At 38.9% G+C, this 17,253-nt stretch overlaps 1 protein-coding gene across 7 annotated transcripts in view; it reads right to left on the bottom strand.

Moving 5' to 3' along the window:
* The window catches only part of WDFY3 (WD repeat and FYVE domain containing 3), a 141,774-nt gene that overhangs the window by 90,304 nt on the left and 34,217 nt on the right, over positions 1 to 17,253 (bottom strand). For 6 of the 7 annotated variants that reach the window (XM_035895518.1, XM_035895519.1, XM_035895520.1 and 3 more), the window contains 7 exons: positions 16,871 to 16,980; positions 15,656 to 15,817; positions 13,603 to 13,795; positions 10,557 to 10,743; positions 6,943 to 7,109; positions 3,704 to 4,171; positions 2,196 to 2,294 (listed from right to left, as the gene is read on the bottom strand). In XM_035895518.1, the coding sequence (XP_035751411.1) occupies positions 2,196 to 2,294; positions 3,704 to 4,171; positions 6,943 to 7,109; positions 10,557 to 10,743; positions 13,603 to 13,795; positions 15,656 to 15,817; positions 16,871 to 16,980 (1,386 nt within the window). Of the gene's footprint in view, positions 1 to 2,195; positions 2,295 to 3,703; positions 4,172 to 6,942; positions 7,110 to 10,556; positions 10,744 to 13,602; positions 13,796 to 15,655; positions 15,818 to 16,870; positions 16,981 to 17,253 lie in introns of those variants that run through there. The other variant, XM_035895524.1, reaches the window with a different exon arrangement.

The following is a 17,253-nucleotide window of genomic DNA, read 5'->3' as shown; positions in this document are numbered from 1 at the left end:
TCTGTCATACTCCTGAGCTTGGAGACCTACTGATGAAATGAGGCCCTTGAACTCTCCAGGAGCCCTCAGAAACAACATCTGTGGCATCATCCGACAGTCCTGATGCGTTTTACGCTACCCTCTGTCTCTCTGGTGGATACTCAGAGATTAACCCAGTACCAAGCAGTAGCAATAAGGTACTGATGGGTGCTTCAAGCTCCCTAGGTAAGGTCAAGAATGCCGTTTTCTAGGATTTTTCACAAGTCAGGTGGATGCTACAGTGGTCAGATCATAATTCATAACTCACAGGAGCAAGGCTCAGGTACCACAGACCCTGACGTCACACAAGTACATGTAGTCCTGCAAACCAAGACCTGCCGCTTCTATAATATGGGGCAGTTCCAGTCCTTCAGAGATGTTATCATTACATATACCACCTCCTCTCATTCATCCACAGAAATCAATCAATCTTGAGTTTTTTCAGTTTGGGGTTTGGCCTTTTTCCCAATCTATCCTTAAATGGAAGTCCCCACATGTACCTTCGTGCCACTCCTTTCCGATTAATTTCTAATCCTGCCTTTTCTTACATGGCAAAGCCAAAGCTGAGCAACAGATGTACCAGTGTGTAATTGATTCATGCAATCAATCTGTAATCTATACTAATTCCTCTCTAAAACCTCCTTATTTCAGCCTAGTTCACTTGCTTCTTGGTTCATCACTGAACAGATTCATCTAATAAATCGAAGATCAATTTGCTTCTGATAGAAGAGGTAGCTTCATGGACAAAAAGGAAGTGGCAAAGGAGACACATCTCAACTTCAGCAAAGCTCCTCGCAGTGCCATCCAAAGCTTTCTCATAAGCAACCCGACAAAATGGTCTAAACACGTTCGTGACAGCCTGAACGCATAACTAACTGAAACGTCAGCTTGGAGCAACTTCTTCGCTGCAATGCCTTTCTGTTTTGACGAAGGACAGGCCACTGGGGTTTATCTCAAGTGGCGTGAATAATGCCTTTCCTGACGGAATGAAGAACTTGCTTATCAAGTACGTGGACAACCAAGCTGGCAGATGTTATAAGTGCTCAGTGGGAAGAATTCAAAAGCCATCTTTGAAAGTAGTTTGAAACCACAAGCTGAAACGCAACAGAACTTGAAAACAAGCACAACAGTGAAATGGCGTAGACAGCAAAGGAGGTTTCTCCAACACTGGGCCTAAATTTAAGTAAAAAAATTTTGCCCACGCAAAAGCAGAAAAAAAACCAAGTTACAAGCTTTATGCCATTAGCCCAGGAACTAATGTTTAAACAGTGAGTTGTCAACCAAGCTGGACAGTTTTCAGGATTTCATTCTTAAGCATTTGTCACAGATTGTAGTTTCTCCTACTTAAACAAAAACAAAAACAGAAGTGAGAAAACACCAGTCAGAATTGAGAAAAAGGAAAAAGAAAAAGCCTGCTTAAATAAGACTGTTTTATGGCCTCCAAGGCCAGAAACTTCCTGGTTTCTCAGGGTGGTGTCTGTTTCCCTCCACCTGCTCATTTTCTTCATCTACTAGAACACACAAAAAGGGTTTAAAAACAGTTATTACCCTTTCTCAATCTGTTATTTCAAGCTCAGAGACAGCTTTTACAAATATGAGATACACATAGTGTCTATTTTGATGTCGCTAAGTGTTGGCTAATGAAGCATAATATAAACCTGACTGATTTAGAAAAAGCCTTATTTATACATAGTGACTAGGAGTATGCCTTTAAAAATTAAAAGCCATCTTTCACTAAAGATGCAAGCAGTTTTGATCACATTTAAGTAGACATGACACTGTCAACAGCAAAGTAGACATGACACTGTCAACAGCAAAATACATGTCTATTTATATGCTTAAATTTTCCAATACACAATCTGTGTTAAAAGCCCTACTAAAATTATAATAGTATTGTTCCAGAGTGATGGGGTGTGGTGGTTGCCTTCAGGTAAACAACAGCAAAGAAACTCAAGTTTAAAAAACCTGCTATCTTGTACTCCTTTATTTTATGTGCTCTAGTTTATACTGTCTATTCTCTTTTCTGGAAAAACTTGGCAAGGGAAAAAAAAAAAAAAGTATATTTCAGTGTGTTTGATTACTTGCCTGAAGAAAGAAAGTCAAGACTACTTTGCTTTCAGTCATGAATTTCCAAGTTACTTTTTTATAAATACTTTGACAGCAGTCTCTCTACTTACCTGCATTTGTGTTTGATCCTTGTAGTAGTACTGTCAAGGTCTCCATAACCAATAAAGCCAGCTGCTTTTGGTCCTCAAATGAACTGTTTCTTGAATCCCCTAAACAATAATTTCAGAAGCCAAAGTCATAGTAAAAAAATCACTCTTTTTTAAAATGCATCTCAATACTTTCCACCAACATTTTCATTTTATTTGCTTCCCCAGAGAACATTCAGCCTAACCATATTCCAAAGCAAATTAAGATTTAGTCTATACATGCAAGGTTAACTATGAATCATTTGAAAAGTTAATTTACAAAGACAAGAATTTAAATAGAAGCTTTTGAGCACTGTGAGCTCAGCGGCTGACACTGCAACTGTACGTGTAGTTTCATATCCCCAACTTTTGCTTCTTGAAACCACAAAACCATACCACAGTTGAAGACTAACAGGATCTGCTCTTGTTCAGTATTCAGAAATTCCACACAAAAGCACCAAACTACATGGACATAATTACAGTATGCTGATGATTCAACAGGTGTAACAGACGAACCAACACTGCAAGTGGCATCTTAAACACAGAGTAACACTCCAGAAAAAAAAAATATGTTTTTTTTAATGACTCTAATAAGAAGCAGACCACAACACAAGGGCATGTGCACCCAGGTAGCACCCTAATCAGATGACAGCTTGATCCATTTGCCTACAAGAACGTGAGAATTTATGTGGTTTTCAATGGAGTTGCTGGCAACAAAGCTTTCTAACTCTAATCAACGGCTACTGCTCACTAATGAAGCTTTAGACAATAAACCCAGGTGAAATGTCCAACAATTACGATTAAAAAGTAAGTGTCACTGATGCACACTAACTCAATAGCAGTTTGAATAAATAACGTAAAAAAAAAGTCTCTGTGTGTATGTATGCACATATGGCACGTGGCAGCACATGCTTCACAGGCTATATAGCTTATCTCTGAGATGTTCAATTCTGGAGATAACTAAATTTTAAAATTTGTGGGGTTTTAAATGCTCTTAGAAAAATGTAGACACAACTTACAAAAAAGTCTGAAAACTTGAATACATACCTCTATTCAGAGCTCATATATGTGCTCTACAGTATTTTTCAAAGGTGTGGCTAAACACAATGAAATGCCCAATTACCCTTTGTGAGGAAGAGTATAGATACCATTTATTGCTCCTTCACTTGCTCTTTTCATGTTAAGTAACAAATATTAAACCAATACATAAAAAAAAAAAAAACCAAAAAAAAACATTTAAAAAGGAAAATATGAACTCCTGCTATTTTGCATTCATACACCATCTTTCATTAAAGCTTGCCTCGAGCTTCTCGCAGGACGTTAAGAGAGAAGCAATTCCAATGAGCTTTTAAGATGGCACAGCAGCCCCCGGCAGAACTCAGCCCTTGAGATACATGTTCAGACTCACTCTCTCCTCTCCTCTTAAGTGCTAGCCTCCACCATTCCCACCCAAAAAAAGACACGTATTAGTAAAATGGAAGAGCACACACTACCTTGATCATTCAGTGCCTGAGTGGGATCTTTCAGAAGGGCTGCGTATTTATGAAGAAGATTCACCATCACTTCCAGAAGTCCCACTTCCCTGAAGACATCCTTAAAGATGTAGTCATGACGGGTGAACTTAAGTAGTGTCTTCATGGCAATGATGCTACACTGAAAAGAAGTGCTGGATTTTAAAAGGATGCTCACACTGATCAGTTCTTTACAGGGTATGTAATTCAAGCTGAAGACAACAAATTCCAGCATCTCAAAGTATTTGGTCTGCACTTCTGGAAGTTTAGGAATTTTCTCTGCAAACTGAGACAATGTGTGCTGTGATTCCAAAATGAAGTAGTTGGCATTGTCTGCCATATAAATATTCGTGATGGCATCAAGGATGATTTGTGCTAGATAGTTGGTTTTTGCTCTCAGAAATGCATTCTGGAGGACCGAAAATGCTTGAATATTCCTCACACTGTGACCTAAATCAGGAAACAAAGTGGGATGGGAGGAAAAAGGAAAGAGAAAGTTCTTAATAGTCATGAACAATGAGTACACATATTAATAATCATCCATGCATTTTAACAAGTGCCAATAAAGTAACAGTATATGTCACGTATAGTAAAAATTTTTTTTAGAAATGGCTCTTCAAAAAAGCCTTTGCACGATCTCTTACATTGCAAATCCTACTGTTCATTAAGGTGGCATCTTCATCCTTGAAAGTAAGTGTTTACATGAGCAGCCAAATGAAAGATCATTTCTTTAAAACAGGTAAGTAAGCTGACCTATTGTTAAACCATGCAAGGGGATACAGTTCTAGAGACAAAACAAAGCCTGCCTGTCATTTACCCAGCTACAGCAACAGTAACATGTTCTGTATTCCATAATGCAGAATACAAGTCTGTCCTGTACAAGTATTTGGCTGGCTAAGTTTAGAATAACAGCCATCTGTATCCCCTCACTCAACAGAGCAATAAGCAATGACAAATCCTCATCAGCTGGGATCAAAGCTAGACAACATGCACAGCCTCCAAACTATCTTCTTGCTTCCACACTCTTTGGCAATCGCCTGCGAGGAGAGCACTACACATAGAGAAACTCCACAGGGCAGCATAAGGCTGGCAGCTGCCTTCCTCCCATAGAGAGGCTGCTCTTGCTCAGGTCTGGATTAACTGGTGTGAACAACCACACTGGTATTGGAAGGTGGCACGGGGCTGGCTTTGGGAATAAAAGTGTAAGGTAGCTATAGTATTAGCACAAAGACTTTACATCTTTAAAAGCTCACTCAAATTTCTTCATTCAACTTGAAGGTACTTACAAGAAATCTCATTCATTTAGCCAAAGAATGCATAATTTTAGGGTGTTCCCTGTGCACCCAGAATTTTCTATGGGCAGATATTACTCTTATTCTACTAAAAAGATGCCTCAAAGCCAACTTTTTAAACTTCTGAAGGAACAGTACAAGTCACAGAAGAAAAATCCCATGATACAGAAAACAACTAATGGTAGAAATAATTACAAAAAAACCAATCAAGAGTGACAACTTGAAACACATTCTAAACAAAGCACTTAGGATGCTCTAACAATAAAATCTTATTTTCAAACAAGCTATAAGCAAACTGATAACCTGATATAAAAACCCTTTCATAAACAAAGAATCCTGGTTTATTACATATGCTCTCTGGGATGCTACTCTTCATTGTTTATAAACTAAGTTGTCCAATTTAAAAGTAAATTCAATTATCTTCGTGTCTAGCCTCACTACCTTCCCTGCCAGTATTTCTGCAGAATGCAACAGGAAACTTCCTTGAAAATGAACATGGAACAATTACACATATGGAAGAATATTAATGTTACATTATAAGTCACACTCATTTGTTTCTAAAAGGACATTTTTACATGCTGTCTTTACAATGAAAAATGTTGAAAAGGGAACTTAAGAGTTTATTAAACGTGACAGGAACATAGGTAGGGACAGATACAACTATTTAAATTCTAATTTAGTACCAACAGTTGTTCCAGGCAATCAAGCAGATTAATAAATTATCTTTGATTATTACAAGGACCCCTGAAAAAACCAAATCTTAATCAGGTCTTCAGAGTTCAAGAACTAAAAGGATTTAAATAAAAGCAATTAAGAAAATCAGCTAATATGGTCTTCCTAAAAAGACAAATTGCCAACGTAATGAAAAGCAGGTAAAAGGACCTGAGAGATGTTCTGACAAATACCAGAAAATTAAATAAAATAATTCCTTTGGAGATTGCAATAGGCCATATTTCTCTCATGCTATTGTATCAGAAAAGCTGATTAGCTTAAGCAAAAATTAGTATGTTATTATGAAAACAGATGAAATTAAGCTCTGAGTGTGACTATCACCTTCTTTCTCTATTTAGTGTAAAGGGAAAACAATTCCCACGAACAATGAACTCTCTCAATACCAGAGAAAGAAAGTCATTGTGCAAGGAACCTAGATATACAAGAGAAACAGTAAAAGTAAATCCATTAGCCTATAAATCTATAAATGTAACCCTATAAAAAAATTTTTTTGTATCCCTGGTATTAATAAATCCCATAAAAAGCACAAGTAACAAATTAGCTCCACAGTCACTACTAAATTCCGAACATACAAGACTTACCTGAACTTTAAGTTTTTACACAGGACATGAAAAATAAGTTGATTTTTATAAACCCCTTCCCCCCCCTCAGAACTCCTCAACCTTATCTCCCTATTGTAATTGACTGTGGTTCATGCACACCACAGATTTTACCACTCTGTGAACACTGGTGATGAAACAACAGATTTCAGATCACAAATTACACCTGCCTAAGCTGACAAAATCTTAGGGAGAAAAAAAGCAAAAGAAAGCAAATGGGTCAGGGAGGGGCGTATAAATCAAAACCAGCACATCAGCCTTTCACATCACTTTAGTAAGAGCAGCTCAAGACATCATAAATTGAATCAGTGCATCTCTCCGTTATGGTAATCACTTCAAATGTCCACATAGAAACTGTGAGCTTTGCAGTGAGAGATGTTTGACTCAGCCTTCAGTCCTCAAAGACAAAAGTCCTACATTTTCTTTTTGGGTACCAACCCCAAAATAAAACCTTTGAGGCCAACAGAACTTGATATGCAATCTTAGTAAAGGAACCTAGACTCAACTGCAAATTGTTTGTGTAGTATACAGTTTCTCTGTGTTTTGTTGTTTACATTTTAAAAACAAAAAAACAGAGGGAAAAAGAAAGCAGACTCACCTTTGCCTGCAGGCTGTGGGACTGCAAATCCAGGTAGTAAGAAAGGTACTCCAGTGGTAACACCAGCTGGCTTTAATTCATTGACACCGTATGTTGTTAAGGAAGTTATCAAATTAACTAAGTCCTTCAAAGCATCCTTAGATTCAGCCTCTTTTGCCTGTTCTAATCTAAATAAAATACAATAGGTGAAGTTAGCAGCACTAGTTTATTTCAACTCAAATCACTTTAATAAGATATCTCTTCCATTTGACTCTTATTAATTTACAGACCACACTTTTACTGCCCTGTTCCTGCAGTATTTTACATGTTCTCTGTTCATATTTCATACCATTAAGACAGTCAAACATTATTGGATTTATGAGAGCACGCGTTTATTTGCCATAGAAATTCACCTCATAAATCTTTCCTTGAACTCAATAGTCTGCTAAAAAGCAGCACAGGCATGAGAATTACTTTTTAAATCCTCTTACAAACATTAAGCTACTGGATAGAAAAATACTTAGATAGTCTGTCATTAAATAAATCCATAATTAACTTGCTAGATTTTATCTGCCACTTTGAGTGTTAGTATTTTACGCTAATGAAATGGTATCTTGGTAGAAGCCTAACACTCAGAAGCACACAAGGAAGCATCTTCATTAGAACTATGGGCCATTACCTTTGAACACAAGAGGATGGAAATGCTAACATCCCATTCCAACCAGTTTTCCAACAACAACATGCTATCAGACCAAACCCTAAAAACTGACTCCAAACCCTAGAACAATCCTCATTTTCCTTCCACTTCACCAAAAATTAAACCACATTTAATTACCACATTTAACTCTATAGATCTTGGCGAGAAAGGCGGGGACCACAATCTCCTATTCGCTCGTGCAATGTGAGCTGTATTTTTCTTCTTGCTGACAAGTGACCGTGGAAGCCCTTAAAGCAGCTCATTCTGCATCCTCCATCATCTTCTCAGTCAGACAGGTGGCTGAACCTCCTTCAAACAGCCATTACAGAAACCCTTGCTCACCTACTGCCATTCTACTAATCCTCCACATGCCCTCCTCTTTCACATGATGGAGGTGAAATTACATACTCCCTTCCTTTGGTCCTCACAGACCTCCTGCAATTTTTCATTAAGCTACCTTCTTCACATGTTCTTCTGCATTACCAGCTCCAAAGCCTTTCTTCTTTGCAGCTTGACGCCCAGTGTCCAGATTTCATACCCCCACGTGAGAGTCATCTTCACAATAGTGAAGAAGTCTCTGTCGGCAGGTTTGAGCCAAAATAATGTCCAGGGAGAATACATTACTGTTGTTCATTACTGACTGATACATAGGCTTGTCCAAGATTATTGTTTTTTGAAACAAACTATGTTTTGAAGATCAAAAAACCTAAAACTTATAACAGCAAGAGGTATGGCCATCAAAACAGCAGTCATGTTTCAAACCATCTTCCATCTCTTCTACAATACACAAATCACTAACAAATACATCACACATTGGTGTGCATGTTCACCTTATCCCAGGCATTTCTGCAAGTGTCTTAGTAAGCTGTGAGGGCCACTCTGGGAAGAAGTGAGTATAATGCATTCCTATGCTTTTAACCCTTACTGATGTCAGCTGAAGAACCCAGGTGCTCTCCTCCTTCAATCAGACATGCAAACCTCTAGTCTTCCTATACCTCTGTCAGGGATCCCCCATTCTTTGATTTAAAGGATGAGCAAGCTCCAGATAGAGTTTGTTTAAAACACTTGATCTACAGAGGATCGCTTTTGTACCTGAAAATGAAATTGCTAATGGCAGTGTGCTTCCCTCAAATTCCACTGAAACTCTGGCTGACAGTTTCTGGAAAACAGCTGAGTTTGAATTACATTACTTTGAACAAATATGTTTGTAAATATAACATATTCAAAACCACCATTTATACTACAAGAACAATAACAATTTCTTAACAGGTAATTGAGCTTTCATGGCACTGAACAAAATTTATGAATAATTTTAACTGTGATTAAGAATGTCAAATGCCATGTCTATGTCTGGTATCCATTTAAAACAAACAAAAAACCCCCAAACATACTCTGTATTAGAAAATTTATTTCAAATATTTGGGTGCCAAATCTAGCATCCTAGGACCCAAAATGATCGGCTTGAAAGAGGGAGATAACACTAACGCTTCTCATTAATGGCCATTACAGCACTGTTTCTAAGCATCTTTGACCCGAGTTTACTTCATAAGGTGCACACGCAAAGACATGATTTCCCAGTTTCTGTCTTGGATTTGTAAAACACGTATACATTTCAACAGCTAAGCATACTTCTTCAGAACTTCATATCCAAACAAAGCAACACAGACTGACCATAGATTTTCCACAAATAATGCAGCAGACACTAATTTGATGACTGAGAAAGAAAAGCATGAAGTTTCTTTCATGGAAAGAAACAAAATAATGGATGGATCATACATCCAGCCAATTTTTGTCTGGGCAGGCATTTTCATTACCCTATTTTGTGATGCATTAGCAAGTTAGCAGAAGTTTTTATAAAAATACAAACTAAAAAAAATACATATATACACTGATTACTTAGCAACCTGAGAGCTCTCTCCAGCACCCTGGTATTAGAGCTTACGTACAAAAATGTCTCTTCAATACTAAGTAGCTGGCACCACGTTTATGTACATGATTTTTCATTATGAAAATGAAAAGTCATATGTTAGAACAAAATAACCAAACCCCAAAATTACTAGTTGCAGTCAAAATTTTATTTCTTGAATTCTTTGTAAATTTTTAGTACCAGTTGTTTTTAAGCATCTGCTTTCTTAAGACATTGTCCTGGTTTTGACTGATATAATTTTCTTCCTAGTAGCTGGCATAGCACTGTGTTTTGGATTCAGTACTAGAAGAATGCTGGTAACACACTAATGGTTTAGTTGTTGCTAAGCAAGGCTTACACCAGTCAAGGACTTTTCAGCTTCCCCTGCTCTGCCAGGTGCACAAGAAGCTGGGAGGGGGCACAGCCAGGACAGCTGACCCCAGCTGGCCAAAGGGCTATGCCAGACCATAGGACATCATGCTCAGTATATAAGCTGGGGGAAGAAGGGGGAAAGGGGGACGTTTGGAGTGATGGCATTTGTCTTCCCAAGTAACCGTTACGCGTGATGGAGCCCTGCTTTCCTGGGGATGGCTGAACACCTGCCTGCCGGTGGGAAGCAGGGAATGAATTCCTTGTTTTGCTTTGCTTGCGTGCACGCTCTTGTTTTACCTATTAAACTGTCTTTATCTCAACCCACGAGTTTTTTCACTTTTACTCTTCCAATTCTCTCCCCCATCCGACCAGGGCGGAGTAAGTGAGCAGCCGTGTGGTGCTTCGTTGCTGGCTGGGGTTAAATCACGACACACATACAGAAACATTTACAAATAAAACAGTACCAATGAATAAAAAGTTAAAAAAGTAAATAAATAAATAGTGAGAAGCACATAATTCATGTTTTGGTCCTAATATCTTCATTTCATAATAACACATAATCACTTATTTGTGCAAACCTATTCACCTAGTCTTTATTAAGAAAAATTTTCAGAAAAAGTTCAGTGATCTGTCTGCATGCCTACAAGCATTTCTGCATACCTGAGGAGGAGGTCACAGAGGAAGTTGTATCCTTGCCATATCCTAAAATCATCCAACAACGTTTGGGATACATCACTGGAGTCTTTGAGAAAACAAGAAAGCCCAGCAAACATCTCAACTATTTCTAGGGGAGAAAGGTCATCAGACTGCTGCATGTTCTGCACACATGTGGACAAACATTCCTTTTCTGAAAAGAATTGCAATTAAGAAATTTAGGATTTTACTGGCATTTATCATGTCAAGAAGTATAATTAGTTCAAGAATCATGGCAATAAGAGAGAGTTAAATAACAGTTACCTTACCACATAACATTTCATATCACAGAGCACTTGAAGACGAGTAGGATTCTCAAGTGGCTTTGGATGTGAACACTAACCTCTTTTTGCCAACCCCTTCCTCCTTTTTATAACCTTTACTCTTGTAAGGAGGAGACTGTGTAGACAAATAATACTGGTTTTTACCTAAAGGCTTGACTGGATAACTCAACAGAATAAAAAGACAATTATGGCAACTGTAAATAATTCTGAACCATCTTTTTTTCTTTTAAAACACAAAGTTATACAAAGCACTGACTTAAACGGTTACTGATGTTAGGTAAAACCCTATACATGATAGGTAAAACCCTACACATAACCCTTTACGCCATGTCTTCTTATTGCTGCTCTAGTTAGTATTTCTTTGGCTGGCATATTTGCTTGCCCAATAAGTCCTGATCACAGAGAGAAGCTTGGTTTGTTCTGCATAGCTCTCACACTCCATCAGTTCATTGGTCAGTTGCAAAAAGCTTTCCCAATTCTATAGTCAGATTTTAGGCTGCACTCCTGCTTTAAAGATGCTCCCTTCAATTACCTGCTATTTTAACTTCGCAGCATGCACAAGACAAGTGCAAATCTTTGTAGCTAGACTGATAACAAAATTTCCCAGAGATCAAATCAAAGCATGAGATAGTGAAAGGATGCTGCCTTGCATATGATAAAACATCTTAACTTTTTCCTGAATATGAGATGAGCCTCCTGACAGATGTTATTATCTCTTAAGTCAGGTTTATTGTATCAACAAGCGAGAGGGAAACTGGTTTTCTTTTTAAGATTTTATTTCACTTTTTAAAAAACCTAGAATACCTTTTGATACACCAGCCTCACTCCTCTGTGGATCAAGCCAATAGAGAAGCAATAATGGTAGTAGCTGTAACATGCTGAATGACACAGTCAAAACTCGTTATTTTCTTTGTTGCGCTTCATAACGCTTTCACATATACACACCTTCTACACTCATCAAAACCCCACCAGAAGGCTGTTACAGATACAGGCAAAATACCTATCCCCTTTTAAGTCCTATCTCAAACCACTTAACTGATGACTATTCTGTGCTTCCAGGTGATATTGTACATTCACGTCTTTCTGACTGGAATTGAAAACACACAGCTAGCACAAGAAAAAACATGGACTCAAATTTTCTGTGAAGTGTGTGAGAGCAGGGCGACATATTTCATAAACCATTAGAATGGTTTTGTGGATCCTTGTAGCTACTTGCTTTCCAGGGTCTAAGAAAACTGTGCGTTTCTTTTCTTCCAGTAGGTGTACATTGCTAAAAGGTATTATAAGGATGTTAGTTCACTTCAACAGTCCTTCCAATTTAAAAACTACAAATGCTTCTATGTGGTCCTACAGTCTAAAAGTCCTAAATATAATATGAGAAACATACTCTACCAAATTTCCTACCTCAAATCCTACATACCTAAACACCCATGCAGTTTTAAATTAACACGAGTATTTCATATGCAAAGCTGCTCCCGGGCAGCTAATATCCTGTCCAGCACTGGTATTCATTTTGCTTTGCTCTCACAAATTCTCTGTCATGAAGAAGCTTGGCAGCTGCCCTTGCTACGCAGACTGCGACCAGTCCCTTGTAAAGATACATGATGAATAAAGTACATCTTATATTAGCTACCAAAATCTGTAACCAGCTCAGAAATACCCCTGTACGCTACAGTTTCCATACCTGAAAGAGTCAGGATGTTATTTGTCTCAAAATAGAACAGGAGAAAAACAGAGTGATTCTGACTGCTTCAGTCATTTTGTGGTTCACAGGCTGGATTAAGGCCACGAGATGATTTTGGCCTTCAGGATGCACAAAATCTGCAATCTGTAAGCTGTACGGCAAGGTGAGGAAGAGAAGGGCCCGGCAGAAGAAACACAGGCTGGCTGAATGGTCAGCAATCTGCCAGTCAGCCAGCTGACAGGGAAAACACAGGCGCTGTAAACCAATACAGCCATCAGGCTCTTTCCACCCATGTCCCAAAAGCTCCACACCAGGTTGTGACGCAGGCTCTAGGACAGGCTACATATAAGCTTCTTAGGAGCATGGGTACTGACAGACCACCTCCTTTTCAGGCAGAGGCTCGGGTCTCAGCCAAGCAAAGGAGAGCCTCCCTAGTTTGCGTAACGCACCAGTATTTACTACATGGGCTTCTAATAGCTCAAACTGCGTCAGCAGAACACATGGAGCTGGTTCCTCTCCTGCGGCTTCCTCAGATGTCTCTACATGTTTATTGCCAGCTACAGTGGTACCCAAACAAGCAGCTGCAAACAGGACACTGCTAGCTCGCCTTGCGCCTCTGCAAGGAGCTGTTGCTGCTAACTCAAACACAGGACAGAAAACAAGTAACTCCTGTTAAGAACTAATGCTCGCAGCAAAAGAGATAAACCTATGCATCTTCCCAGTGACTACTTTTCAATACAGGCAGTTACTGGAATTGCTGAAAGCCTTTCCTTTTGGTTAGCATAAACTCTACACCAAAACATGAGAGGAAACTCCACCTTCCAATGTTAACTTGAAATATGGATGGGGCAGACTCAGATGCAAACACCTCTCTCACTACACGAGCCTTCTGAAATTTTACCTGTATGTAAATGCCTATGTGTCAAAAAAAAAAAAAAAAGCCTGTAAGCTTTCCTTGATCTATTATTTTCATGCCTATTTCTGAAGAAAAGTATGAAAGAAGAACAGAGAAGAACAATAAAAAATACTGGATAAAGACACATACCATGAATGTATTTCACTACATTGACACTAAGGCCATGACGCGATATGGTCATTAGTACTTCCCCTGCACTCTTCCTCCAAGGCAGATTATAGGGAGGGCACCATGAGGTTATTGCACTGAATAGAAGCTGGAGATCATCCTTTTGAGCCAGTTCTTCTGCCGGGGACACAAAACTGCACAATTTCACTAGGATCTGGAACAGTAAGTCATTAAACATCTAGCATTAATACCCTGATCACTGCTATTTTTGTCCAGACTTAGTAAAAGGTGAAACATTCTTCCATTTAGCATTCACATTTAAAAAAGGCAATGCACTGGATTCCCTTTGCATGTTTTTTCTGTAATTTGACTTGAAGACAAGGTTATTCAACACATGGTTATTTCAAGTCCCAGTTCAGTTTTAAATGACTAACAAAAGATTAGCAGTAGAGTTTAAATCTCTTAGGCTGACACAGCATACTTGTGTCAATACCAGGTTATTCCACTCTTGGAGAATCTGCCCATTACCTAACTTACAAGTCTAAATGCTGCAGTGGGACAGAGGCTCTGCGAAGCAAATTCTTCTATCCCTTCCTAATGCAGGAAGAAGTCTATTGATATGTTGTCAGCAGAGCAACATTCATACCATCTTGGCCAAATGAAAACAGCCAAAATAGTATGGCAGGAAAGGATACAGCAACACTGTAGATCTACCTGGATGACTGACTCCTGGATCTGAATTTCCAGATTACCTTAAATAAGACAAAATGCAGCCATGCAACCAAAGTTACTACATTGCACTCCCTTTTCTGCATGTTTTGAGGACATCTGATGTCCATTTTGTGTCTTGTGCAGGAAAAGCTGAGGCTCCCTCTCAAAAAAACTGTAGGGAGATTTTGTAAAGCTGCCTGCATCCAGAGGAGGTTTGGAAGTGATCTAAAACCTCACCCATTCCAGCCAGCTCATTTGAGGGCACCACTTTACAGCCCTTGAAGACAGGCAGAAAAGAGTGGAGCTGTAGTATATTGGGGGGGGGGACTCTATATGGTAACACTGATCATTTATTAGCTCTGCTGACTGAAACATAGCAAAGCATTTTCAAAAAAGATAGCTCACAGCACACTGTGATTTCTGCTTTGGAAGACAGTCTGTAGTACTAAGACTGAAAAAAAAAAAAAAAAAAAAAAAAAAAAAAAAAAAAGAGTCAAATGTGTATATGTTCTCATATAGTGACTGTTACTAGGTAGACACTGTGGCTAATAATTGTGGGAATAAGGCTCTCATCTTTATTTTTGTAGTGCAGGTACCAAAATGCCTCTCAAATGTTATGTTTATAAATCTTAGCACTGCCTTCAAATCCTTGAAGGATTATATTGCTGATAGACCTCTATGGTCTAGAGGTGCACTGAATTTGCAATTGGGAACCAGTAGCATGATCATCAACCCCTTTCTAACAGTAGCTGTCAGATCCTTCTAAAAGTTTCATAAGGAGAATGTATGGGAATTTCTTTGCAAGACCTCCAGTTGAAACTTCAGAAAGCAGGAGCAGGTCAGATGGAGTCCCTGGTCTCCCTGGGAAATCTGGGCAATAACTGTAATAGCGGACTGCAAGCTCAGGTGATTCATTCCCATATTTAAATGATTTGTTTCCATATTCATGGTTTATTTCCACAATTAAAGGGAAAATAGCATACGTTAAATTAATTCATAACTATTATCAATACTAATGGTTTTTACTATATCTATTTCAATATCAGTAACAGCCAAAGATACCAAAGACCAGTTAGGTTAGAACAGAATAATAGTCAGCATGTTGCTCCTTTTAAGCAGCTGCACAGAAGAGTTGCATGCATTTTTGTGGAGGAGATATTTGCTGAGGACCAAAACCACAGGGGGAGTAGAAATTTAACCTCAACTGTGCTTGCAGGATAATCCTTCTTACTCTGAGACATCAGTTTGTGAAGAATCAAGGAAAAGCAAAACCTGGTTCAAGTGAAAACTTTCTGGATTTTTCTCACATGGAGCATTTCCATTCCTCTTGCAAATTCCACGACCTTCCATTACCATTTCTTACCTGTACAAAGACTTTCTGTAGTAGCGCTCGGCGCTCTGCGAGAGGTAGTTCATTCTGTGCTCCTCCAACTACCTCAGGCACATGTGGAAGGTCAAAAAACAGATATAGACATTTAACAAGTGTGGAAGGCACTGACATTGTAGTCATGCAGTCCACAGTTTTCTGGAAAAAGAAAACAGAGCAAAAAACCAGTTCAGCATATTACTACATTCAAAAAGTCACGCTCCTGTAATGCAGTTCTCAAATGCTGGTTTTTCTTTCTCACACCTTTGGCGAGGTGTCCACACAGCAGTACAGATTTACCATCTATTCTTGAATGCCTACCTAAACAGTAACCTTAAAAATATGATCATAATTTGTTTACATAGCAATAGCATCTAACAGCCACATTTTGGAGCAGTCACCACACAGGGCAGAAAAAAAAACTTGACAGTCTCTGTCAACAGAAGCTTACAAGTCAACTACAAGACCTTCAGCCTTGCCCTCATTAGCTATCTATTTTGTGTAGCAGTAGAAATAGGAGTGGGAGGAGGACTATTCAATTCATGCACTCACTTGGCAAGAAAGTATAAGCAGGCATAAGGAGCAAGGTAGTAGAAAACATGAAAGCATCAGTGGGAAGAAAAGACAAATTGGGGTGGAGGCTGGTGACACACTAAATACAGATAAATTGATAAATGTGCTGAATTATAAAGGCAGATTAGAGCAGAAAGAACAAACCATGCAGCTGTCTAGTACATTGCCAGAGATCGGCTCTCTGATAGAGGGCAGCACCAAAAGCAGAGGCAGTAAAGATTCATTATATCACCCGCTCATCACTGTTGCTACCTTCATTTTTCACAACTGCTGCTGCTCTCCTTGAATGGGGAGCCCAAGTTCAAAGCCCGTGTGATTTAGGTGCTATATGTGACATGCATCTCATGGGGCACTAAGCAGCAGCATGCAAGAAGCCTTTGGGGAACAACAAAAGTTGCGTGCGTAATTCAAAAGAGCATTATAAATTAAAGTTGCAAAATGATGATTTTTTTAGGCAACCGAAGCCAAAAGGAGCTAAAGCAGAAGTTCCATGGCAGTGTAACAGAGAAAGGATTTTAACACAGAAAGCAGAATACAGTTACAACATCTTTCTGTGCATGTTCATCCAGCTCTCTATTTTATTGGGTTTTTTCTCTCCTACCCCACAATTTATTTTTAGCCTTGCTGTTTAAGACTAACCTGTCCAGACGAAGCTAGTAAATTGATTGTGGTGAGCAGCATCCAACCTCTACTTGCTTCTTCACTTTGATTGACCTCCAGAAACTGGACTATGGCACGACTTGCAGCCTCTGTAGGGGAGCAGTTAAAAAAAATGCAGTAAGAATTCAATCTGATAGTTTGCAGAAGAGAACGTGTCCTCTCAACAGTCCCGAGCACTGAGCATGAATTCACCTCTGCAGCACTACTTGAAAAAAGGACTAGGCTTAGGCCAGACACACATTCCAGTCTTACACACACACTTGGCTTTGATGCTAGCAAGGCTGCAAAAAGTACGTTTTTAGGTCATGCATCATCCTTTAAACCAGCAGAAAGATTTCAGTAACATGCAGCAACTTTTGTTT

This window comes from Egretta garzetta, unplaced genomic scaffold, assembly GCF_000687185.1.
Source record: "Egretta garzetta isolate BGI_Z169 unplaced genomic scaffold, ASM68718v1 scaffold615, whole genome shotgun sequence".
NCBI lineage: Eukaryota > Metazoa > Chordata > Aves > Pelecaniformes > Ardeidae > Egretta > Egretta garzetta.
The sequence above is the reverse complement of the archived record's forward strand: the minus strand, read 5'-3'. Positions and strand labels throughout refer to the sequence as shown.